The sequence below is a fragment of the Rousettus aegyptiacus genome, unplaced genomic scaffold, assembly GCF_014176215.1.
Source record: "Rousettus aegyptiacus isolate mRouAeg1 unplaced genomic scaffold, mRouAeg1.p scaffold_m13_p_6, whole genome shotgun sequence".
NCBI lineage: Eukaryota > Metazoa > Chordata > Mammalia > Chiroptera > Pteropodidae > Rousettus > Rousettus aegyptiacus.
Genome location: NW_023416309.1, coordinates 37745252 through 37771011, shown reverse-complemented (window position 1 = coordinate 37771011; position 25760 = coordinate 37745252). Strand labels below are relative to the sequence as shown.

At 48.7% G+C, this 25760-nt stretch overlaps 1 protein-coding gene across 1 annotated transcript in view; it reads left to right on the top strand.

Annotated features, from left to right (window-relative positions):
• The first annotated feature begins 12819 nt into the window (after positions 1–12819).
• CRTAC1 (cartilage acidic protein 1) overlaps positions 12820–25760 on the top strand; it is a 130544-nt gene continuing 117603 nt past the window's right edge. Inside the window, exon 1 of the mRNA XM_016164222.2 lies at positions 12820–13195. Within this exon, the coding sequence (XP_016019708.2) occupies positions 13172–13195 (24 nt within the window). The 5' untranslated portion in view covers positions 12820–13171. The remainder of the gene's footprint in view (positions 13196–25760) is intronic.

Here is a 25760-nt window from a genome sequence, read left to right as displayed (position 1 = left end):
CTTCTGAGGACATTATCTCATTTTATTGCTGTTCAACAAGCTATCATTAAAGTGTTCTGAATCTTTCTTTGCAAGCTTGAAGAATACCAGAAAACTGAGAAAAAATACCAAATGTAGTTTTACACTGCTTCCGTACAATAGTCTTGGTGAATCATGGACTTCTAGTCAACTCAAAGCTTAATTATTCAATATTTGAATTATATCCTTGTTATCCCTATTTAAATAAAGGTTTTTAGACCTTAAAAAAAAAGACTTATGCCTAGGAAGACAAGGTGCTGTAGCCATACAAAAAAATTTAAAATAAGGGATTGTAAACTGGCAAGGTCCTTGCAATCTGTGAGGTCGACCAAGGGTTGCCTCGCCTAAAAAAAAAAAAAAAAAAGGACTTAAAGAATCCTTTGAAAGGTCTATATCTATATGCTTTATGCTCTCTACATCTAAAATATTGCGAGACACTGCAAGATCCAGACTTATCAATGAATGATGTTACCTTACTTTGCTTGTTAAGGCAGAAATGTGAAATAAAACATTTTAGGAAGTTTTTAAAAATCAACATTTCTAACAATGCAGCATTTCTGCTGAACTGTCATCTAATTAGGAAATTAAGTTAACCAGACCATTTCACTTCCTCTGCAAATGGAACTGAATTCCTCCCGGCAGTGACACACGCCTTTCTCCATTTCTGGATACCTCCGGCACTTCCCACACCTCCTGCATTCCTCCCTCAGCCTGGAATTCTTGGCCAACCTGGAGCTGGAGTGAGAAGATGTGGGTTCCAATTTCTGTTCCGTCTCTCACATCTAGGGCATTTGGCCTCCCCGAGCTCTTTCCTCATCCCTTAGAAAAGGAAACTAAAGCACATGATTTTTCAGGTCTCTCACCCTAACGTCCTTACACTGACCATTATCTTTCTCCTCACTTTCTGAAATCCAGCTGCTTTTTCAGGATGCAGGTAAAACTCTATCACCACCATGGAGCCTCCCTTATCTCTGTGGACAGAAGAAATTTCTCCCTTCTTTATGATCCTGCAATTAACAGGCTGTTTTATGTATCACATATAAGATGGTAACCTCTTTGAGCAACGGGGCTGGTCTTTATAGTTATACCTCTGAACACTGCGGGTGCTCATAGCACCTAGCACACAGCAGGTGCTCATACTCTGGTTTGGACAAAGTCCAAAGTGTGTCATTTTTGCAGCACACCTGCTGTATTGGCTGCCTTCAGCCAGCAGGGGGAGCACGTTTGTGCCTTAAAAGAAGCAGCCAATTCAGAACCTGCACTCTATGGGGAGCTGATGGATGGATTTATCTCTGATGATGAGAGAGGCCCATGGGACTGGACGAAGGCAGGGATGAGAGAGAGACTTGTCTTTCTGACTAAGAAACCACCATTTATTTTGCAACTTGGTAAACAGAACAACATCTCAAGAACAGAGGAGCAACCTTCATGATAAATTCAGAGCACTTCCTATTTCTAAGGCCTGCATGGAGTTACAATGGGGATACATTCTTGATTAAACACTGTGTAACACGGGGCATTAAGTCTATAATAAATTGGGAGATAGGAGCCTGCAACCTCATTATTTTTAAGAATATTTAATTACAAAATTCTGTAACAAAATTATACCTTTATTAAAATGGGTTCTTGCCAAAGAAGGGGTCTCAAAAGGTGAGATGATGCTGACAGGAGAGGTGCTGTGCCTTTAGGATTTCCAAGAGCTCTCCCTGTGCCACTGAACTCTACTCAGAGATCAGAAAGGGGAAATAAGTATCTCCCTTCAGAAAACAGCCCCTCGAAGGGGGTAGTGTCTCTCTCTCTCTCTCTCTCTCTCTCTCTCTCTCTCTCTCTCTCTCTCTCTCTCTCTCTCTCTTCACTTGTTCCCACAGAGCCTGGAGTGCCAGGCAGCTAGGATTCTATTAGGGAGAGCTGTTTGGTAGCTAAATCAACTTCTCTTTAAAAAAGACTAACACTTTCATGTAATGGATGGCTCATTAGTCACTCACACCTTAGTATAAATTACACTAACCAATATATTCCAGTTCAATCTCCCAAAGTGGGAGGAGAGGATTGTTTAAGCTGAGAATGGTCAATGTGATTGTATATTAGAAGAAGTCATAATTGGAGCACAGTATACTCTGGAAGAGGGAGGCCAGAGTGATGAGACTTTGTGGTCAGCCAGAGAGTGGTGTGATGGCCATGGAACGGAGGGGGTGCCAAGAGGCAGGTAACTATGCTGAGAACCATACTGATAGCAACTGTCCCTGGACTTTTCAAAAAGCTTACTCCTCACCAGTCAATGCATCAGACCACAGGCCCCAATTGTTCACTTAGAAAATATGGCCCCTTGGCTTTCCTGGTGAGTTAATAGCTTTTCCACCACCTAGAAGCAGAAACATGGCAATCCTGATGGTTCGATGTTGGGGTACTTGTTTCAACTCTCATATATTGAGACCCAATCTCCTCAATCAGCAAATAGGAAGAGTCATCTTACTCCCCTCACGGGAAATATGCTGATATATACCTTATTCTACCTAGTGCATTGTGAGTCCTCAACTGCTATTGTTGCTACTGATGTTGTTATGGTTGTTGTTGCTGTTGCCACTGTTGTTTTTGCTATTGTTGTCAGTACCTGTTACATAAGAGGCCCTCGATAAACACTAGCTGGTGTAATTACAGAATCATTCTGTGTCCTGTATCCAGGGTCAGCCTGTGACACAAGGTCTGCTGCTCATTACTTACATCCACGTTAGCTTCTCACCCCTGAGCTGCCTAATTAGGAACCAGAGGATGGTGTTAAAATAAACCAAGAAATCTGACAACCCCAGCTGTGCTCCCCTATTCCCCAGTAACTGTGGAGACCTGAGCAGCACTCCTTAGGAGGTGAGTGCTACTTCTAGGAATTAGATATTCTGGGGCATTGGTAGAGATTGTTTGTAAGTGCCAGATGCCTTATGGCAAAGCTCGGGGGTGTTTCAGCAATGTTACTTCAGGCATACCACTTAACCTCCTTTTTTTCCTTCTTATCTGAAAAATAGAGACCATGTTAGTGGGGCTGCTGTGAGGACCTGATGCCACCATGCCCATTCGGCACCTGATGTAGAGTAGAAATTCAATCAACATTAGCTTCTTTTCCTCCAGCCCTCTCTCCTGCCCCCTAGGCCCCAGGATAGGCCTAGAACATCAGAGATGTAGGAAATCTGAGAGACAAGCCAGCTCTGTCCTATTTTTCAGGCCAAGGAAGGACATACAGTGAGACAGAAGCGGGCCCAGATGAAAGGTCGGGGGGCCTGCTCCCAGTCTGTGCTCACCCCCAATATTGCTCTGCCACCATATCACTATAGTGCAGCTGTTGGCTCAGAGCTCAATTTTCCTGGCTTCATTTAATTGGGATTGTGGCTGTCCTTATTCTCTGAAATTACATCAGCAAAGCTCTAATGACCACTAGCCACCGTGGTTTTTCCTTTCTGAGGTCATTCATGTCTTTAGCTATAAACGTATCTGTAAGCATTTGTACTCTGCTCATATTTTCAGCAGACCTTAAGAGCTACGCCTAGGCTTCTCCTCAGGACTCTAAATCCAAATTCGCAAACCAGAGTCTTTTTTCTGGAGCACATTCAAATGCGGTGAGTGAGAATAGGGAGTTTATAATCCTGAGATGTTAATCTACCTTTCCAGGTTTTGAATGTGGTGGAGGAAGTAATAAAGTTGGAGAAAAGAATAAGTTCCACACCTGAATAACCAATTAAGCCTCTTTTTAAATGACCAAGGGCAATATCTATAAGATACAAGCTAATTATAAGAATTAACAACAACCACGAGCAAAGAAAACTCAGACATTTCAATTAGATCAAATATTGAGGACCAGAAATGCAAAGCATCTTATTCTTACTGCATCTGATATTTTACTGCCTGTCAAATTAAACCAAGTCCCATCTATGGTCTCAGTTTACCTCTGGTCCTAGATGTAGAGGAGAGCAGTCCAAAGAGGAAGGAGGCAAGGATGACAGGAAGCTGTCATAAAATACCAGTCTAAGGGCCTTTTCTATCCTGCCACTTCCAATCATTCATCCAGTAAATATTTATGGATCAACCACTTCATAAGCACTCTACTAGACACTGGGGATGCAGCTGCCCCTGCCCCCGTAGAGCTGACATTCCCAATGGAGAATATAGACACCAAACAAGTATACAAACAGATAAATAAGATAGTGTCAGAGAGTGCTAAACTCTAACAAGGCAAAGCAGTGAGTTAATGGAACAGTGAGGAACTGGGCTTGCATAGGGGTACCTTGGCTAGATGGTTGGAACAGCATCTTTGAGGAGGTGACCTCTATGAGCTGAGACCTGTATTGTGAGTAGCTAGCGATAGGCTGTGGGATGAGATAGAAGAGATAGGCAATGACCGGATGCTATAAGGTGTGGGGAGGCAGGGTTAGGAATGGTGATGTAGAAGCGGCTCCTACCTACCTCCTACCAGAGGTCAGACAAACCGGGATTTGAATCTCAGCTTTAAGAATTACCAGCAGCATGACCTTGAGCAGGTTAATTAACCTCTGAACCTCAGCTTCCTCATCTTTGAAATGGGAATGATAATAACAGGACCAACCTCATACAGTAGATAGGAGGAAGAAATGAGAGAAGCTATCAGAAGTGCTTAGCAGAGTTCCAGGCATGCAGTCAGTGGTCAATAGGTTCCAACTTCTGTCAGGGACTTCTTATCATGGACTCCCAAGGCACATCTCACAGGGCCGTGGTCCAGTTTCAGCCACCACCACAAGAGGCCACCAAGTGGCAGTCTTTCAAGCTTTTCTAGTATCACCAGTGCCTGGTCGTGACAGTTTGTCCTTGTTTTCACCCAGTAGGAAAGTGCAAAGACTCAGTCCTCCAAAGACAGGTTGGGTACGGGATTATTGAAAATATGCAGGGAATATTTTCTGATTTCCAAAACATGTAATGGAAAGAACCCCAGCCTAAGAGCCAGATCTGGATTCTAGTCTCCAGTTTCATTGAGCTTGGCAATGCGTTTGATCCACCTGGGCCCCAATTTCGCCCTCTACCTACATATACCATGGTATCAGTGTGAGGTCCAAATGAGGTACTATGCAGGGAATGTCTAGAGTGTGCTGAGTGACAGTCCCAGCTTTGCCACTTACTTGCTGTTTACTTAACCTCAGTTTTTTTATCTATAAAATGCACATAATCATAGCATTATAGGCCATTGGGATAACCTAAGTAGTCAAAGCATATGAACAGTGCCCAGCACATATAATTATGGCACAGTGTGTACTGCTTCCATTTCTAAAGCATCATTTAGGCGGATCAGCTTGTGAACACAGGACCTAATGGCTTTGGTTGAGTGATGACTGGGGAACTATAGAGAAAATAGAATGGTTGACAGAGGATGAGCTCCCAGGGGACTGTGAATGATCAGAGAGAGGGGACAGTTCCCCATGGAGATGGAGAAGGGACATCCAGACTAACCGAGTCAAGGCAACATCTCCTGCCCCTACCCATGTTCGTAGGCAGAGGTTACAGGATATAGGAGGGACATCACCTGCTGGCCATATCACCCCATCCCATTTCTCCTCCCTCCATCTTTCTGATGAGCTGGGCATCGATTCCCTGCTGTATTGTAAGCTCCTTGAAGGCAGAGAAGACCTTATTCATCTTTGTTCCCCCACTGGCCTAACGCAGAGCCCACACCTAACAAGTCCTGGATAAATGCTTGCTGGTGACCCATCTATCCTGGGCCATGCTGTGAATCGATAACATCCCAGACGGCCCTGAGCTGTGCACTGAGCTGGAACTTGCCAGCCCGACCTGGGAATTAGATGTTCTGCCTGTGACCTGGGAAGGTTGGTGACTCTGTGCCACTGTCCTTATCTATAAATGTGTGCAGAGCATGTCAAAATCGCAGGCAGGAGAAGAGACATAGGCACCAGCTGGATTTCCTGGGCTTCCCATTTGCCCTGGACCTGTCCCCTCTGCCTGGAAGGCTCTTAGGAGGGACGCATGACAATGAATGCTATGTAATTGCTTAAGGGAAGTGAATGGGTGTGGGGAAGAAACAGAGTCACAGGGAAGGGTGCCAGGCACAAAAATAGGCCCAGTAAGTAAAAAAAAAAAAAAAAAGCACCCACATCCCTAACCCTGTTTGGCCATATGAGAATTTGTTGCAGGGGAGGGATCACTCCATCTTGCTGGGCCTATTTCCTCGACTCCACTACAGGGAAAATAAATAAACCCACTTTTTTGTCATAAAGGACACAGTGCCTGGCCCATTAAAAGTGCTTAAATGCTTGTTGAATACCCCAATTAGATAGTGTATGAGATGAAGCTTTGTAAATACTAAAGCAGTTCATTTCTACGCAAGTATTCTAAAAGCAGAAGAAAAGATCATCACACACCCTGACCCCAAGGGCCTGGAGAGCTCATCAAAATGGAAGCCTGAAAGGTCTTCTCAAACCTCACATTTTGTCTGAAATATGTATGCACAATTTTGCGTTCAGTTCCATGATATATCCAGATTTACTGAAATGAAAATTGTATTTTCTTAGCTGTTAAATAACCTACCATTCCTCCTTTTGTCCCCCGCCCCTAGCACATCTTCTAGTACAAATAGATACTCCAGGAAGGTGTGGCACTTTTATCCGGGGTCACTTGTGGTCCTGGAATTCTCCCCAAACACCCCTACTTAAGAGGCATGGTGAAACAGTGCTCTTCGGGTTTAGCTGTTCGTATTTAACATTTTGGTGGGCCAGCCTCTGCATTCTGCTTTCTTTAGAACACTCGGCTTTGGCTGTTTGGGTCCCAGTGACCCCTGAGGGTCCAGAATAAGCGAGTGCCCTCCCTCCAGCTGCTGTGCTCACTAGCCCCAGACAGCAGGCAGTAATTGAACAGATCAGACAACAAACAGCCTGCTGGGCTCTCCATTCAAAACTCAACCCCCTGTTACCTCTGTTCCTTGCTGTCTGACCGGCTCACTCCCTGCTTCCTTGGGGCCTGCCCTCCCCTCCCTGCCCAGAACCCCTGGCCCTGCCTTTGAGCTCTCGCCCGCCTCTCAAGATGTCCTAAACCCTCCTCCCTGCTGCCTGTGCCCATCTCTACACACAGCCGTCACATCCGCCTCTCGCTGGAAAGCGAATTGTGTTCCAGCTCTTAAAGACCTCCAGGGGAGCAGTTTCTACAACCTCTGCAGGAATCTCATTCTAACATCTCACAACTCTCTCAGAGAAGAAAGCCTTCTTTTCATGAAATCTCAATTCCTTTCTGTTGCTATGAACATGGAGTTGCTTTTATTCTCTACTAGTTTGAGCTACACTTAAACAACCATAATTCCTTGTGATTTTTCTCCCTGCTCACCAGAGTGTGGAATATTAGCTTTGCCCTGGTCACCCTTATCTACGATGTGCACAGCCCTGGGGCAGGGCTGGGTCCTGCCTCTGAGGGGTGAACTAAGCAACACTGAAGCAGATAGACCCTTCTCCCATGGAGGCGGGGCTGAGCCAAGGGTGACCCTGTGCTGATTGAGTTCTTCCAGGTACCATTCGCCAATTGTTAAAGGGTTTTTTTCTTCTTATTCTTTAAACCATGACCATGAGCTCATATCTGTCAGAAACCTGGCTGAGTTGGCCTCTGGATATGCCAGGCTAGGAGGGGTCGGAACCTGGATCAAGACCTACCCACCAAGGCACTGCCAGCATCTGGGGGAGGTCCTGGCAGCTGGCAGTGAGAGGAAGTGAGGCCAGGTTGGGTGTATGTCAAAGGAAGCTGGCAGAGGCAGTTGGCAAAGGCTCAAGAAGGCAGTTGATGTCAGGAATGTGAGGCAGCAGGCAGTAAAGCCTCAGCCACAGCAAGGGAAGTAGAGTATCTGGACACTAGAATCCTAGTCCCTGAGCACCTGGATCATGGGGTAAGGTACCATGATGGGAGAATGATATAGACACCCAGTTACTGGAGCTGGAGGTAGCAGACAGAGCTCCGTCAGAAGAGAAAGTAAGAACAGGTACTAGGACTTGGAAACAAAGCAAAACAAGACCAAGTTCAGCAACAATGCTAGCCTTAGGATTCAAGGTGAAGCTTTGCTGCTATTGTTTGGGCTCCAGGGAGTCCCCTGATCATGGAGGGTACTGATGGCTGAGCATCTTTAGCAGGGATAGAGAGCTGTGCAGTCAGGGGTCCACTACGGCTTTCCCTTTTACTGTGCTCCTCCTTGAATCAGACTCTCAGCCAGCCCTTCAGACTGCAAAGCCACACACTACAGTGTGAGAAAACCTCAAAGCATCCAAACCATCTGAGTATAGATTAACACAATGAAAAGACTTCTACCTGCATCATTACCCTCAGCTCCCTGAGTTCTAAGCCCTGCTGACTTTTCTGACCAGACCTTTCTAGGATTCCATAACGTCCTCCTGTATCTAGTATACTTTTCCCAGGTATGCCTTTTCTCTACTTGGAGAAGTCTGCCGGTAGCATGTCCACCCAATTCCAGCTTTTCTGAACTCTTTCTCTCTCTCTCTCTGACCATATGGAAGTCCACCATGGTTCGTGGCTTCCTTACAAGTGATTCTGTCATCTTCACTCCTATTTGCCTCCCCTCAAAAGTCCATCTCATATGTCTGCCACTTATAAGCCACTGTTAACAGAAGTGCCCCTGAAACCTCAAAGCACTCAAGCCATCTGATAAATATGTACTCCTTAGAAAAAAAGGGACTCCAACTCAATACAACTTAGTGTGACACGTCACGAATTCCTCATTCTCTCTTAAACTCCTCACTCCTTTCACAGTTTATGGCTTCTCATTAAGTTACTATTGCCGCTTTTCTGCACCCTCACACGGCATCCACTTCTTTTGGGACAACCAAACCTAAAATATCATTCCACAATCTCTTATCTGCAATTACAAATTCCCAAACCTCTGAAAATTGAGAGGTGGATTTTTTTTTGCAAGTTTATTGCCAAACTCATCTCATGATAAAATCAAACGTAAACTGATGTGAAGCTACTTTATCTTTACACCCACTTAGTGTGAGCATTCATATAATTCACTGCAGAACCATTAATGCGGCCGATGACAAGATGCTGCCCCAGACCTTGCAGGGCATGTTTCAGAATGTATGGTACGTCCTAGATTCTAAAACACCCCTGACTTCAAGGGCTTGAAGAACTGTACAAACCTCTCTCTTCTTTTGCAACAGATCTGTTGGAATAGAAACATCTCTAAGATCTGAGATTCCCTGGCCTTTTCTCCCTGTCTGGAGATTGAAAAGACAACTAAGTGGATCAGTGAGGGTCACAAGGAAACCAAGGATAGCAAATCTTCTGATTTGGAGAAAGAATGGTTGACTTGGTGTGATCCTCAGCAATTTGTGGCGGTCCTCTGAGCCTGGACTACAGGAGAGAGCTGGTTCCTGAGGGCCCTGCCCTGACGGGCTTTCAGGATGACAGAAATGACATGCACAAAATGTCTTGAGCTTTCAAGAAATGAAGTGCTACATAACCTAAAAATTGTTTCAAAGAGTAAATAGTTTAATTGGAATGAATCAGTAAACACTGTGGGTTCACTCTGTGCCAAGTTTCACGCTGGGTTCTATAAGGTAGTCAAGTATAAGATATAGACTCTGGACTTAGAGGGGCTTTAATTCTGACAAGTTTTATGCATAGAAACAGAGAGAAAACAAGATAGTATGTTTAATAGAGTGCTAAGATGGTGTGCACCTGCAAGAGAGCTGAAAAGGCAAAGCTCAGCTGGCCGGAGCAGTTTCTAAAGGTGGCGAGAGGTGAAACTTAATTTGGGTATCAAAAGATGAGGAGACATTTTAGGCAAGTGTCCTGGAATGAATGAGGTTTGCCGGGGGACATTATGGAGAGACTTCACTAGAGTGAAGAAGGCTGGAATCAAAGTATTGGGAGGAGGCTGAACGAGCTAGATGGGGTAAGGAAAGTGTTGAAAATGTGTATACCTTACTCTGTTTGGGCTGCCATAACAAAATACCACCTCTGTCTGTGTCCTCACATGACTTTTCCTCTGTATATAGACGAGGAGAGGGAGATTCCCAGTGTCTCTCTTTTCTTATGAGGACACTAATCCTAAGGATTAGGGTCCCACCCTTTTGACCTCATTAACCTTAATTACCGCCTTAAAGGCCCTATCTCTAAGTATAGTCACGTTGGAAATTAAGGATCCAACGTATAAGTTTATGGGTTTTGGGGGGGTTGAGGAGGGTGGGGAGAGATATAATTCAGTCCATAAAGTATGCATGTGCCCTGAGAAAACAGGGTGTATCTGTGCAATTGTGAGGGTACGATGTCTACCATGAGAGGGGCAGGGCAGGGCTGAAGCTTGGAGTGGACACAGATATGACTTGAGTGCATAGCCATGGAGGATATTAGAGGAATTAGAAATTACAGGGCTATGATGGCCTAGCCCACTGGCTCAACCCTCACAAGTTCAAGTGCAGAAACCAGATTGCATTCCCTGGAGGACTTTGTGGAAATAATGTCTCCATCATTTCCTACATTTCCCTGTCCTTCCCTAGCACCTCTGGTCTATTGCACCCTTGCTTGGCTAGCTGCAGGAAAGCGTGAGATCATTATAGAGTTATTTTGTGCAGAGCGCCTATTCACATCTGGATGGCTAATGCTGATAATTACCGCATTGGTTATGAAATCTGTCCGGTTTAGGTGAAGTGAGGCTCCACAGCTGGGGCCTCACAGCTTCCCCAGCAGAGAGAGAGGTGAGAAAAAAAACCAAGAAAGGTGTGCTCAGATGCTTGATTTTGAGTGAAACTAGTTAATTACCAGTCACTTGCTGTCTCCCTGAGTTGGAGTTTCTGGGTAAGGAATGCTCACAAATCAGACAGAACATGACAACCTGCAACTTATTCCCACACTGAGAGGGCGGCAGAGACCAAGATGCAGAGGCAAGTGTGGAGATGGTCTCTCAGGTGCCAGGGCCGTCACTACATGACTCAGATGCCCTCAGACGGGGAGGTGGCATGCTGCAGCAGGGTGCAGAGCCAACCGGACTCCTTATGGAGAGAGCTGGGGATGAGGTGTGCCTTTTGGGGTGGAGTCTGTTTGCTACCAGGTGAAGGTTCTTAATCTGGGGACCTGGATTAAGTTTTAAGGATCCGTGAACCCCCTAAAATTGCATGTTGACATGTATGTGTGTGATTGAGTATTAGTCTGAGAAGCAGACTCTTAACATTAACCAGATTCTTGAAAGGCTCAAAAGGGATCTGTGATCCCCCAAAATAGTGTGATTATAAACTACTGCCCTGAACCCCTAAAGAAACAGGCTGGCATGGGGTAGAGCCCCCCACAGAGACTCAGGGTCTGTAACTATCCTTAGGAAAGTGTGGAGATGGTCCTTTATACTCTAGGGTGTGTGTGTGTGTGTGTGTGTGTGTGTGTGTGTGTGTGTGTGTGTGTATTTTTCTAGAAAAAGGATTCAACAGTTTTTGCCAGATCCTCAAAAGGGTCCACAACCCTCAAAGGGTTAAGAACCCTTTTGGAGTTCCAAAAAGCAAGAAGGATTGCCTATGCTTAGCTACTTTTTTCCAGAGGATAATCTCGAAACCTGAAAATAGGGCCTAAAGTAAGCCCTAGGAATGCTGCTCAAAATCTGGGGATAACCGGGTCTGGGGACAGGGACTGGCTGGCGGGGCCCTCCATAAAAGAATACTTTGGAGTCATTTTAAGAGTGAATCGCCCTGGTGCCAGGGTGATGGTCACAAAGGCATCAATAGATAGTCCTTGCTCCCTCTTTCTCTGCTGGTGTATTCCCAGGTCTTTCTCTTCCAAAGCCCCAGGCCCTAGCTTTCAGAAACGCAAAGACCTTACTTATGGAAGCTCAAAATACATTCGGTAAAGCTTTACTAAATGCCTACTATGCGCCAGGCTCTATTCTAGGCGCAAAATAAGAGACTTAAGAGTGTTATCGACCTAAGCTCGTTTCCTGCCCGCCATACGGGTATTTTGGGCACTGCTGACCAAGCTCGCTCTTCCTAAGCTTGGCCCTCGCTTCTTCGGTCCTGAGAGGCTGAGGCCTATCGCCCACCACAGCGGGATTGGGGTCAAGGAGGGGGAAGCAGTACCTGTGAGCAACGCGGTGAGGGAGGCTGGAAGGACGCACGGGACCAGACCGGGTGGGCAGGTTTCAGCCCCGGCACGGCTGGGGCGGGGGCAGGCGGGGTCGGGTAGGGGATCTACTGGCGGGCGGGCGGGGGTCTGGTGGGGGAAACGCTGCCCGCGGCCGCAACAGCGCTGCGCCTGATCTCCAAGCCGTGCTCGCCCGCTCCCCGCCCTCTGGGGCCGTCACGAAGCTCCGCTCTCCATACTGAGCAGTCCCTGGGAGGCGCTCGGACACGTTCCCAGGCCGGATAAAGATCGTCTCGGCGCTCGCTCCGCAGCGCGAAATCTCGCCATCTGCACGGCTGGCGCGGCCGCTCTGGCCGGGCCCGGAGACGCCAGATCGCTCCCTGGGGAAAATGGGAAGGCAGCGCCGCTGCTCCCGCCGCCCCCCTCGGCCCTGCGCGCAGTCCACGGGGTCCCAGAGCTCGCTGCCCTCTCCTCCCCTCTTCCTCGCTGTCCTTCCCGGCGCTTCCTCCCGAGGGACAACTGCTTCCCGCCGGCCCGAGGCCCCCAGCGCCCAGCCAGGCGCCCTCGCTCGCCTCTCCAGGCCCCGCTGCCTCCTGAAGGTTACGCGCCGCAGTGGCAGGGCGCAGGGCGCAGGGCGCAGGGGACGCCCGCCCTCACCGCCGCCTGCGCCGCCGCCCACCCCAGTGCCCGCCGCGCCGCGCCGCGCCGGGCCGGCCGGGCTGCCGGCTGCTGCCACCGCAATCCCCGCTCCTAAATCAGAGCGGGGAGGCGCGCCCTCCCCCCACCCAGCTCCCCGAGCTCCCCGGGCCGCGATTGGCCGTGCGGGCGCCCTCCACCCCCGGGCCGCGAGCTCCAGCCGCCGTGCCATTGGCTGCGGGGCTCCGCCAGCCTTTACATAAGCCTGGGCGCGCTCGAGTGGAGTTGTATAAAGCGGGCGAGCGGCGTCGGGGCGGGAGGCTCGAGGCCAGCCCGGGACTAGGGCTGGGAGCTGGAAGGCGGCGGCGACAGACGCGGCAGCGAGCGCACGCGCTCCGACGCCCCTAGGCGGCGGGGCCGAAAGAGCCGGAGGATGGCTCTGAGCGCTGACCCCGGCGTGAGTACCAGCTCGTTGCCCCCATCCCCTCAGGCGGAGAAACTTTCTCCCGCCCTAGGCTCCCTTCCTGACCTGCCCGCGGGGTGGCTGGGTTGCCGCCCGGGAACCAGGGAAGACAGAGACCTCCAAGGCGGCCGCGGCTTTGCTTCCAACTTACCAAGAGGCTCAGGACTGGACTGGCGCGCGGAGCTCCCCCACGGGCTGGGGGCGATGCGGGAGCGGGGCCGGAGGTGGCGGAGAGGTGGGAGCAGAGATGTGAGACAACAGTCCTCACAGCTGGCAGGGAAGGTGTTGGGGGCGCGTTGGAGGTCAGCTGTTTGGGGAGGGGGCACCGGGGCTGGGAGCGAGGCGGAGCAGGTGAGGAGAGATGTGCGGAGGGTAATGGGGGTCACCCAGCCAGGCAGGCTCAGCTCCGAGCGGAGGAAGCTACTGGTCTCGGCCGGGTGCCTACGTTTCCAGGATGGGGAAGAGCCCTGGGTGGCTGGCGCTCCTTTCCCCAGGAAGCTGAGCTCCCCGGCACAGCGCTGGGTGGCAGATTGCTCCTGGAGCCAGCCCAGCGCGCGGCTTAGCAGCCAGCTGTCTTTGCTGGACCGAGGTGTGGTCTCGTCGCTTTCAGCCTGTCTCAGGCAAGCCTGCTTCAGGCATTCCAAAGGAACGGGAGGTCCTCCTCTGCCCCGTGGGGCACAGGGAGGCTTTAATGGGGCAGCAGGCCAGGCTTGGGGGCATGCCCAGCAATGCAGCACACTTCTTCACAGTACAGTAGTTGGGAGGCCGGGTTAGTCCCGGTTCTGCAGAAACCAACTCAAGAACCCAAAGTCATCCCAGCCTGCATGGGAGCCTCCCAGAGTGGCTGGGAAATGCTTCTGGGTCTGGGAGGTGGGCACGCCCCTTCCTCTGGGAATGACTAATGAATATTGCTGCTGCTGGGGATAGGGTGTGCATCTAGGGTGGCTTCTCTATGTTCCAGGAGGTGCTTCAGTTCTCCAAGCGGGACACATTCTTGAGTCACACTTGAGATGTCTTCTGGGATGAGTGCAGGACTTGCCAAGTGAAGCCATGTGGAAAAGAAGGGAAGAGGGTTCCAGGAAAAGGGGGCATCTCTATAATGCTGTCTTGAATAAGCAGAGAACTCATGTGGGAAGAAAAAGCTATTGATGGGAGGTTTTTTTACTCTGATGACTTGGGGCTGGAGACACCCAAGATGGAATTGGAGAGGATTCAGGGAGTCACACTGTACCCCACTCTCAGCTACAAGGAAGAAGTGATGGAAAGTGGAAAAGTGGGAATGTAGCAGTTGTTCCAATACGGCCCTTGAGGAAGCATTTCCTCTTCCTCTGACTTGAGTAAGAACATCCTTCTGGAAGCAGGCTCTGGCATCAATTTAAGAGATAATGAAGAGAGTTTAGAGTGCTGGCACAGTGGACCACAATTAGAATATTCCTGTTTCCAGTTGGTACTAATGGTTTCTGGAAAAGGTTAAAGGTGGACTGCTCGGTTGGGGCTGTATCCTTCACCTGTACCCCATCCCTAAATTTGGGTGGGTATTCTGAACTCCTAGAGTAGCTGCTTCAGCCTGGAGATCTTTTATGGCGGCCATCAATCTATATATACCCCAAGAACCAGCTCCATCCTCTGCCTGTAGTCAACATCTTTCTGGTGCATTTCCCAAGACCTCTCCACTGGGAATTTGTACAGAAAAATACCTGCTTGTTGTTCTTTCTTCTCTTTTCTCCATCTGGGCTGCGCCTAGTATACTGCACCCTGATGTTTATTACTTGGCATCTTGATGTCTAGTTAAGAGGTCCTATGCACAGAAATGCCCTGTGAATGAGCGGACCGATGACCTATGTAATTCTAAGGGGTGAAACATAGACTCTTATAGAGAGGGGGTCACGGACCAGGCAGGCTGTCCTTTTAAAGAGCTTGTGACAGTCTGCTGTTCTCAGTCGGCCTTGCTGCCTGCTGATGCGAATGAAGCAGTCATGCACTCTCCTTGGTGTCCAGTAGGGGGCGCCAAAAGCACCCAGCTCAGGACCTTTCTTACTTCTTGCCCTTCATTGGCTGTAGTAACTTAATGCTCAGGCCACAACCCCCAACCCTCGCCTTCATGATTGAAACCCTTCTACCACATTTTTCCTGGACTTCAAGTGGCCCTGTGATCTCAGGTGCAATAGGATAGTTACAAGTACAACATTCCAAGGAAACAGGGCTAGTCTTCAGCCCCACCCACCCTCTGAGATCATTCCTTTGTGCTTGGTGCTGGTATATTCTTTGAACTCTTTAAGGGATCAAAGAGCCAAAGAACATTAGAGCTAGAAGAGGGAAACATTGAAGAGCATCTACTACAACCTCATCTCATCCCCAAAACTCACATGCACATTTGATTTACACGCGAGGAAACCGAAACCCAGTACAAGCAAGTATCTTGCCCAAGGTCACATAGCTGTTTGGTGGGAGAGATAGGACTGGGTCCTAGGATTCCTAGTCCTCTACTCAGAGCTCTTTCCACTCAGTGACCTGCTTCTTCTTTACCATGGAGATGGACAAGCGCTCCCTGCACAGCAGGTACTCGTAATTGCTGACTGATCAGAAATAGGAAAATTTTTAAATTTAGTAAATTTCCTTTGAAACTGTTATTCAGATTGAGGAGGTGAGGAGCAGATAAAGTTCTTGTAATATACATATACAGGTAATTAAAACCCTAATTATTCTTTCCCTTTATTCCATTATCTTGTCTCATTGCAAGCGATACTTTAGGCAAAAGCAATGCGTCTCCAGGTTTCTGTCCATTTATTTAAAAATCAGTATTGCACAGTCCCTCACAGCAGTCTTGAAACCCAGTCCTGGAGCTCTTCCTTTCTCCCGCTAAGGTGTGCTAGAGTGGGAGCTCTTTGTTCTGCAGTCACACCACTGCCTATGAAGCCTTCAGTACTCAGATCCTGGGCAAAGTAGTTTCCAACCAGTATTTGCCCATTTTCCCATTCTTGCTGCTACCAGCTCAAGGTCAGAGTGCTAGGATGTTCTGTTTTTGCAAAAATACTCGTGTTAGAGTTTCATGGGTGACCTGGAAGATGCTACCATTTCCATTGCCCTTTGTCTGTTCTGTGAGTCTGGCTGGTGACATCTGAGCTGGGCCCTGAGAAGGAGGTTTGCTGAGTGGCCGATGGGCTGCGGACTCTGTATCTTCTCCCACCTTGCTCCTTTGCACACTGTATGAAGTTCCCCCTTGGACTCTGGCTACCACCGGGAGGAGCCAGTGTTGCCAAGCCAGAATTCTGAGAGGTGGGTCATCTTCCATCCCTAAGGCTCACCTAGGGGATGCTTGTCACCAGGGAAGATGCTTCCATTTCCTCTTCTCTTTTAGGTTCACAGATAAGTTGAGTGTTTGCCTTCACGGGGAGGAAGGAGGCAATAGGATAATGTGGACTACCAGAAAGCAACAGTTCCGCCTTTAAAGTTGAGGTTCTGAGAGGCTGTGCTTGAAATCCGCGCCAGCTCCCAGCTCTAGCTGAAGAACTATGCCGGCATTCCCAAGGCTTGGTCTGGTTCTGGACCAGGCCAGAGGAATATAATTCCTTAAAATGTAGCTCTAGCACAGGATCTCTGGATTTCTGTTTGAATGGAGGAGAGGCTATAGAGTTTGAGAATGTTATTAGACTGAGAAAACAAGAAGTTGCCCCTTTCAGGAGCCCCACAAGATGTTTGACCCTTAGCCCACTCTCACTGGGAAGACAGCCCAGTGTAGTGGAAAGGACACAGGCTTAGAATCTGCCTGTCCTGCTTACTGGCTTAGACATTTTGGACAAACCACTTAACCTCTGCAAGCCTCAGTTTCCTCCTGTGCAAAATACTGAAGCTAGCAACCCTGCGATAAGGGTAGAACAGTGAAGACCGAGGTAGAGAGTCTTTAGCATGCTTCTGCCCTTGGTAAAATACACAGAGGTATTCGGTTGTGAGGCGATATTATTGCTGGATCACTGGGAAACACACCGGGTCATCCTTTTCCCATTAAAAGAGACCGAGTGTCCAGGTTTGCATGTCAGCCTCTGCTCACAGCAACATCTGGGTTGATGGGCAAAGCCTTCTTGGCAGGGTTCTCTCTTTGCCTTCTTCAATTCCACACCTTGGAGCTTTCATTTTGGGGTTCTGCCATGCTTGGGGAAAAGAAATTTTACAGGTCCCAGGACAATTCTGAATGTGATGGAAGGCCCTGAGCTATTGATTCCTAAGGAAAGATCTTTGTGCTGGGAGAAGCCTTCCTCGGAGCCTAGTGATTTAAGAGTGCTGACAAATCCCTGCTCACCGAGCCTCCTGCAGGCTGCAGATACAGGCTTCCAGGCCAGCCGGGGCTCTGTGAGGGATTTCTGGGGAGCCTGGCTGGTCGCTTAGGGGACATAAGCCCATGAACTCTCCTCAGGAAAAAGCATGAAATCAATTGGTTCATTATCACACCAAACACACCCTGGACTACTTAGGGCATTTAAGAAATGAGAAGCAGCAAAGGGCCGAGAGGTTGTGTTTAAAAGGTGTGCAGAAAGGTGTGAAGGTGTTGGGGAAGAGGAGAGGACAGGAAGACCTTTTACCACTGAATCACTCGTGATCTTGACCTTATGGAAGTTCTTAGGCAGTGACTAGAGGGGTTACTTTGCATCTCAGACATCTGGCAATTTCTGGACACATGTTTGGGCTAGGGAGTGCTACCGACATGTAGTGAGCTGAGGCCCGGGATGAGGCTAAACATCCTTCAGTGCACGGGACAGCCCCTCAATCCCCCGCCAACAAAGATCTGTCTGGCCCAAAATGTCAGTAGTACCAATGGTGGGAAACCCTGGACTGATAGAGCATTGCAGCATCGAATCGGAGCACATGAGAGGTGGGAAGGGTTTGAGAAGTATTCTCATCCGACTTTCCTACTTCACAGCTGTGGACCCTGAGATCCAAAGAGGTGAAGACACCAGCCAAGGTCACACAGCAAGCACGTGGCAAAGCTGGTCTGGGACTCGTTATCTGCCATCTTCTGAGACTGACTTACCCAAATTCCCACTAAAGTTGTGTAAAGATTAAATGTGAGCTGTGAAAACACTCAGAAAATTATAAAGAAACTATTATTAATATTGTTATTATTAAGAATTTGGGAGTTTGGAAAGTTCTATTTCTGGCTATGCCACTGACTCATCGTAAAATATTGGGTGTATCATTCTCCTACCCCCATGCCTCTGTGTGAGTGTGTATGTAGTGGGGGTGGTCTTAGCAAAAGATAAGTATATCATAGTCATTATCGTTAGAGAAAAGTCCAAAGATTTGCCCTTCGAAAACCCTAGGAACTTAAAAAAAAAAAAAAAAGATAAAAATTTTCCTTGAAAGAAATCATGTCGACTTCATAAGAAGCAAAGTATTTGCTTCTTGGAAAAATTCCAGTATCCTAGTCCTGTAAGTTGGTTCCAGCCCAGGAAATCTGATCAACATCCGGAGGAGAAACTGATAGCTCCGCAAATGACAAGCAACTCGATTTGTCCCCACTCCCCCCGGGAAGAGGAGGTGGCGACTTCTCTTCCACCCTCTCCTGCTCAGCCCTCTCGGCACAGGGTAGTCCTGTGAGGAACTAAAAAAAGGGGTGGGATGGTGTGTTATTAATAAGTAAAACCTTATTTACTTAATAGGCATATCCTTAAAGATCTCTTCCAAGAAGCATTATGACATATTACTTTAATTAGCCACAGGAGAATCTTGAGTGCGGGAGTGTAAAATGACCCTTGCTGTTGTTTCCACTTACTCTTTGTTTGTACCCAACAAGTACAGTGACAAGGGCATGGGAATCACTGCTGAGCTCAGGGTGTCCTAACGACCAGAGCAGGACTACAGCGACTCCTCTCCCTAATAGCAGCCTCTCCCTACCTGGAGTGCAGCCCCAAGTGGAGGCGCCTCATTGGCGCCCCTGCCCGGCCCTCCTTTGATGTCTGTCTTTAAGGACCCATCATGACATGTAAATCCTGACACAGTTCTCAGGAGCAGGCACAGAAACTGAGCAGAGGAGCACCTGTAGGATAGGTGGGAGCAGCCTCAGTTGGTGTTTTTCATACAAGGCCCATCCCTGGCCTGACCCTCTTTGTGCTCAGGAGTGGGAGGATTGCTCCGCAGAGCTCGTCCTTGTTCCTTCACGAATGTTCTGCGTGTCCCAGGCAGGTCCTTGGCCTCAGGAAGTCAATAATCAGAGGAGTGGAGCATAAAGGCCCTCTCGGTCACCAGCAGTCTCGGCATCTAAGTGATGGCATGTCCCCTTTCACCCCGGTCTCTAAGAACAGACCCTTTTCTTGGGAATTGTAATCATGCACCTCACATCTAAGAAGCTATATATATCCAAGGAGGCTTTTGCAGGTGAGATAAGAATCCCCAGAAGGAGAAGTGCTGCCTTGCACACGGTATGGGGAGAAGCACTGTGTCTTTTGTTCTCAGCTATAAACTTAGTGCCTCTCATGGTGCTGGGCATGCAGAAGGGTTCAGTGGGTGCTCAGTGGGTGCACAGTGAATAAGTTAGTGTAGGTACCCACTTTGGGGCACAGTGGTTCTTGATATTAAAGTGGATCTCCACACTGGACTATGTCAGCGAGGCCAGCTTTCTTCTGGCCTCTTCTTCCCAGAGCTGGCACTTGGCACCAGGACTCTGTAAACTTCCAAAGGCCCCACTGATCAAGCAGGGTTTGAAGAGTCTGCGTGGGGCCCACCCCATGAGCAGGTGCCCAGCTCTGAGCCTCCAACTGGTGCCTCTTCCTCTTCACCATGCTCTGGACGCTCACTCTGCTCCCCTCCCCTTCCCATCAGTCTGCTGCAAGGAGGCGCAGCCCAGGTTTGCTTGGCTCTAAGCAGATAGATGATCATTTGACTTTCCACTAAAGACAGACTAGGGAGTGGATCGCTGCTTCACAGAAAGATTCCCAGGAGGACACTTTTAAATAGCAAGGTCCACTAATGCATCTTAAATGATTTAGGGGGAAAAAAAAAAACCTGACCCATAGACTCATAGGCCTGGAAAAGAACTTTGGAGGTCATTCAGTGCCATGCCCCACCCCCGCTCCCTAATGTCCAAATCCCCTCTGTGATATTCTCACGTACTTTTCAGAAACACAGACAGCCTAGCTGTCCTGCACATCGCTGCCCCAAATCTAAAATGCTGTTTCTAAAATGCAAGTCTGCTGATGTTTTGGTCCAACTTTAAAAACCTCCCCCAGGTGTAGCTTCAAGTTCCTTACATTGACAAAGCAGGCCCTATAGGCCCCAAATGCTACCTTCGCGCAAGACTGTCTTCACCCCCTGCACTCTCCTTCCTGTCTCCCTCCACTTCACACCCCAGACACTGCATTCCCACAGCGACAACTGTATTTACAGCACGCGCCTATGCACTGTGTCACATCCACGCCTTTGATCTGTGGGTCTCCATCACCTGGAATGCAGCTCCCATTGCAATCCCCATTCCCCTTCTCCAGAATGCCTTTCCTGCTTGCCCTTCCCACCCACCTCACAAGTTCATGCCTCCCTCCAATGGGCTAAGTCTGGACTTTGCATCTGCCACTACTCTGAACTTCTCACCCTGTACTGTGAGTCGCTCCTGGTAGACTGTGAGCTCTTTGACTTCAGACCTTATTCATCATTTCCAACGTAGCCCATAGGCATCTACCAAAATGCTTGAAGAACGAACATGTATATTATAGTAAATGAAGGGTTCTGTGTTTAGAAAGCAGTGTTGAAGAAGTCAAAGAACTCCCCTAGGTCCCTAGACAAATTAGAAACAGAAGTAAGCAAATTCCTCGAAGTCTTACAGGCCCATGCATTTCATTCAACATTTGGCAGCTACTCAGGGAGCACCTGGTGGGCCTTGACTCCACCTCCCGAGGTGTGTTCATTCATTCAACAAATATTTACTAGCAGTAGTAATGGTATGATTGCTGCTACTGCTACCTACCATATATGGACTGTTTGTCAGGCACTGTGCTCAGCACTTAACACTGTCTCATTTCATTTCCCCTTTTATAGACCGGGAAGTCTGAGCAGTTAATAATACTTATTAAGGACCTGCTATGCCTTGTGCATAAGGCTAGGAGACTCCATTTGCTCTCTCACTTTCAGAAACACCATTTCATTAGCCTGCTGGTCTCTGTGGCACCTCCTAGCCTGGGTCCCTTGAGTTTTCATTCGCCTTTTCTGGAGCAAGACCAAGTCTCCTCTCTGTCTGAGTGCTGCTGCAGGCAGCTTCTGGAGCTCTGTCCAAGAGGAGAGAAAGAGGAGGAAGCCATACATTTTCTTGGTGCTGGCGGATGGGAGGTGCGGAAGGTCTAGCATTTGTCTTCCAGGCTGGCAATGCAGAGGACCAGGACAGGGGCAGGGTGGAGAAATGGCAATGACAAATGCCAGTGACTGAAGCATTAGAATGGACACTCCATGGGGGCAAGGACTATTTTCCTGGTGCTCAGGACAGTGCCTGGCATAGAGAAGGTGCACAAGAACACTGAGCGAGTGAATGACTGAGTGACAGCCTTCAACTTCGTCTCCTACTTGGGCCACAGCATCTGCTTCCAACTCTGCCCTCCCACGGCCTCCTCCACGGCCTGCTGCTATAGTGTTCTTTCCAACACACCACTCCTGCCAGGTCATTCTCTAACCCTTCTGGCTCACGTCTCTCACAAGACCTCCGCAACCTTTTCTAGCCTCCCAGCCACACTCCTTCCACCAGTTGTCCTGCAGCCATCCCATGCTCTAACCATGCAGAGCCTCATTGTGCTACATAAACCTGCTCTGCCCCCACGCACATGCTGGCCCCTCTGGCCGTCTCACCACGGCCTTGCTCTCTGGCCTTCCCTAGCTGCCCCAGGCAGAGACGCTTGCTCCTTCCACTGTCTCTTCATGTAATGTGGTTTAAGACAAGTTGGGTGTAGTGAGGGAAGCTGTTTAGTGTACTGCCCAAGAGCACCAATTCTGGAGCCAGTTGGCTTAGGCACAATCTCTGGCTCCACCACATACTAGCTATGTGATCTTGGGCAAGTTACTTAACCTCTCTGTGCCTTAGTCCCCTCATCTATAAAACGGGGACAATAGTAGTACCTACCTCACAAGGTTACTATGAGGATTAAATGCGATCACCAACATGAAGGGTTAGAGAAGTGCCTGCCACATAGTTGGTAGTAGGTAAGTGTTATTATTACTACCCATTCCTCATTAGTACTTGTTACATGAAATTGCAGTAAGAATCTCCATTTGCCTTCTGCACAGGGTCTGGTAAATTAGGCTGAAGAGTGACATGATCAGCACTGGGATTCAGGAAGGGAGCTCTGATAGTTATGTGGAAGTGGGGTGAGATGAGAGTAAGAAGGGGGAGCAGTTGGCAAGCATTGCTGTTGTTCAGGTGAAGGGCAGAGGGGCAAATCCCTGGCAGTGGCGATGGAAAGACGGGGCAACTTGAAGAGAGATTGCAGAATCGACCTGGTGATCCAGTTCAGTGGTTGTGAAGAATGAGGTAGAGGCAAGAAACAAATATGATGCTAGATTTCTAACCTGAGTGGCAGTGTCGGGGTTTGCAGAGGCCCAGGGAATTGTGCATTCCACTTCCCTACTCAGATTCAGGACCAAAGGATGAAGAAAAAGGGGGTGGGAGAAGGGAGGAGAGAGTTGGGTTCAGACAGATGGAGATTGAAATGCAGCTGTCATTATAGATACAACTGTTTGGAAGGGCAGGCCCCAGAAGTGGAGTCCATGGGACCTGCTACTGCTCCTGCCCCTCCCACTGCAGCCCTCTCTGGGGTGTGGATCGGGCTGAGCCTGCCTGGCCAAACTCAGCACATGGCACACAGTGGCCTCCACAGGGGGGTAGGTCTAGAAAGGGCTCTCCATGCCCAGTTCTTCCACACCGAGCAATCTGAGGAGGCCCTGCTCTGGCCCTCAGAAGGAGGGAGCAAGGGAAGGAAGGAGGCCAGAGTACTGCACTAATCCAGAGTTTCTCAATCCCAGCATCATTTTTATTTGGATAATTTTTTGTCGTAGAGGCTGTCCTGTGCATTGTAGCATGTTGGGCAGCATCCCTGGCCTCTACCCACTAGATGCCAGTAGCACCCCTACCTCCCTGGTTGTGATAAACAAATATTGGGAGGGAGTGCAGTAAGGGAATCAACCCCTGGGTGAGAACCACAGCTCTCGTCTAAAGGAAAGTCCTATGGATGGAGAGCCAAAGAGCGGGAAATGAATACTTCCTCCTAACTCTTGACCCAGAAAGTGGGACCTTTAAATAGGCAGAGCTAGAAGGGCAGCTGGGGTGACAGCTGGGTCCTCCAGACCTTTGGGGAGTCTGCTCTCTGCTCTTCCTTCTCCCTTCCTCCTCCTGCCTCTCCTGTCCAGCTAATGTCTTAACATCCTTTAACATTTAGCTATACCCCGCCTCCAGGGAAGCATACCCTAGCATCCCCCCCACCCCGCCCCAGCTCTGTCTGTGCTCCCTCCTCCACAGCACCCTTCACCCTGTACTGCAAATGTTGACTAGCTTTCTCTTTGTAACCCCAGTGCTGCTAAGCACAATCCCTGGCTCATCAAGGATTCATAGGAAGTGTCGTTGTCAGTAAATGAGCCAGAGAAGCTTCTCTGAACCCTTCCCCAGTGGTGCCTTAGTTCTGGGCACTCCTTGTGGGTCTCTGTACAAATCCAGTGGCCCAGCCATTGCAGGGCAGGGTGCTCCTGCAGCTGCCTCTCTCCCTCGAGCCTCTGTCCTCCTACAGCATCTAGAAGGGCTCAGTGCTCCCTGCCCATTCCCAGTATCTGAAGCATTCAGGGCTCTCGCTTTTGTGAGAGCTCTAGGAGGTGTCCTTGGCTCTTTCGATAATTGCTAAATAACTGCTTGCCCTGAAAATTGCTCTGTAAGCCTGTCCCTACAGCTGCCTGACCCCACATCAGAGATCCAGGTTGCTTGGTTACCAATTTTCAGACCCAATTCAGGAAAGTCCCGAGGACACAGAAAACTGAGTTTGGTTGCATGTGACCCACAGCCAGTGTCTAAAGACTATCTAACCTTAGCACTACCTGTGAAAGGAAAAGAGGTGAGCAGAGAGAGCTGCCCTGCCTGGCTGCCTGAGAGGCCTTCACTAGCTCACTCAATCAACCCTTGAAACTTTGGTGTGTCATATGATTCCCATGTTACAGATAAGGACACTAAAGATCAAAACGATTGAGGAATGCGCCTCAGGTCACCAGCTAGTTTATCACTGTAAACTAGCCAGTGATCTTGGAGTTAAGATCTAAATCCAGGTCCCAGACTCCAGGCTTTGGGTTTTTGTTTTTGTTTTTGTTTTTGTTTTTTTCTCTCTTCATCCTGCTGAGGATTGTTCAAGAAGTTTGCTAACAGGGCATTTTTTGAGAAATGAATCTTACAAAGCAGTTCTTCTCACTGCCTGAAACACAAGTCCTACCATCTCTCACCGTGACGAGGGCCCCTTTTCCCCCTGTCCCCACACTCCTCCTGCAGGAGCATCTCGAGTCCTTTACGGAGGCACCGCCACTCTGGCTCTGCACCCCTCTACATGAGCTCTGCCTTTGACACGTAGCCTCGCCTTTTCCAAACCGCTCTGCCCGCTGGATGTGCTGGATGTCCTCCTGCTGCACTTACACCTCCTGCTTATTCCTTAGTGCCACTCCTGCCTTGAAGGCCATTCACAGCGCTCTAATGCAGGTACTTGATACACGAGCACTCGAGAAAACAAAAGAGTTCAGTGCAACCTACTTTTTAACTCTATTTTTAACTTTTCTCCATGTCCTCCTAAAAGATTCGGGTGTTCACAGGGATGTGACAGGTGGTTCCCCAAACCAGCCATGTAAAAGGTGAGGTTATTCGGGGTTCCCGCTGCTTCAGGCAGTACCACCCAGCTCTGCCTTCTTCCCCAAACTCCATATTCCACCTCTTCCCTTGATGCTCCCAAGCTAAATAGATTTTCTTTATATACTTCAACAAGCTGGTGATGGATTTTGGTAGCAAAAGCATTTTTCACTTTAAATCGTATTGCAACTTCCACTCTCATCTGGGGACCACAAGTCTGGGGCAGTGGTTCTCTACTCAGGCTGCCCAGAAACATCATTTGGGGAGCTTCTAAAAATAAAAAAGCCCTATCCCAGACCCATTGACCCAGAAACTGGGTGAAGGTCCTGGGCAGCAGCATATTTCTAAAAACTCCGCAGGTGATTCTGTTGGGCAGTCAAGGTTTAGAGCCATTGATCTAGAGCCTTGCTACTAAAAGTGAAATCTGCAGACCAGTAGCCTAGAAATCACCTGACAACTTGCCAGAACACAGAATCTCAGGCCCCACATCAAACCAAATCAGAATCTGCATTTTACCAAGATCCTCAGATGATTCGTGGGCATGTTACAGTTCGCTTTAAGGAAAGAACAGTTTTTAAATAACTGTGTGACAAGTTGCATTCAAATCACCTGAAATCTTATATTCAGGTGCGTATTCAGATTTATTTATTAGGTCTGGATTTAACGAACTCCTAGTTGATGCTGCTGCTGCTGCTGGTGGTCTGGGGGCCACTTTGAGTA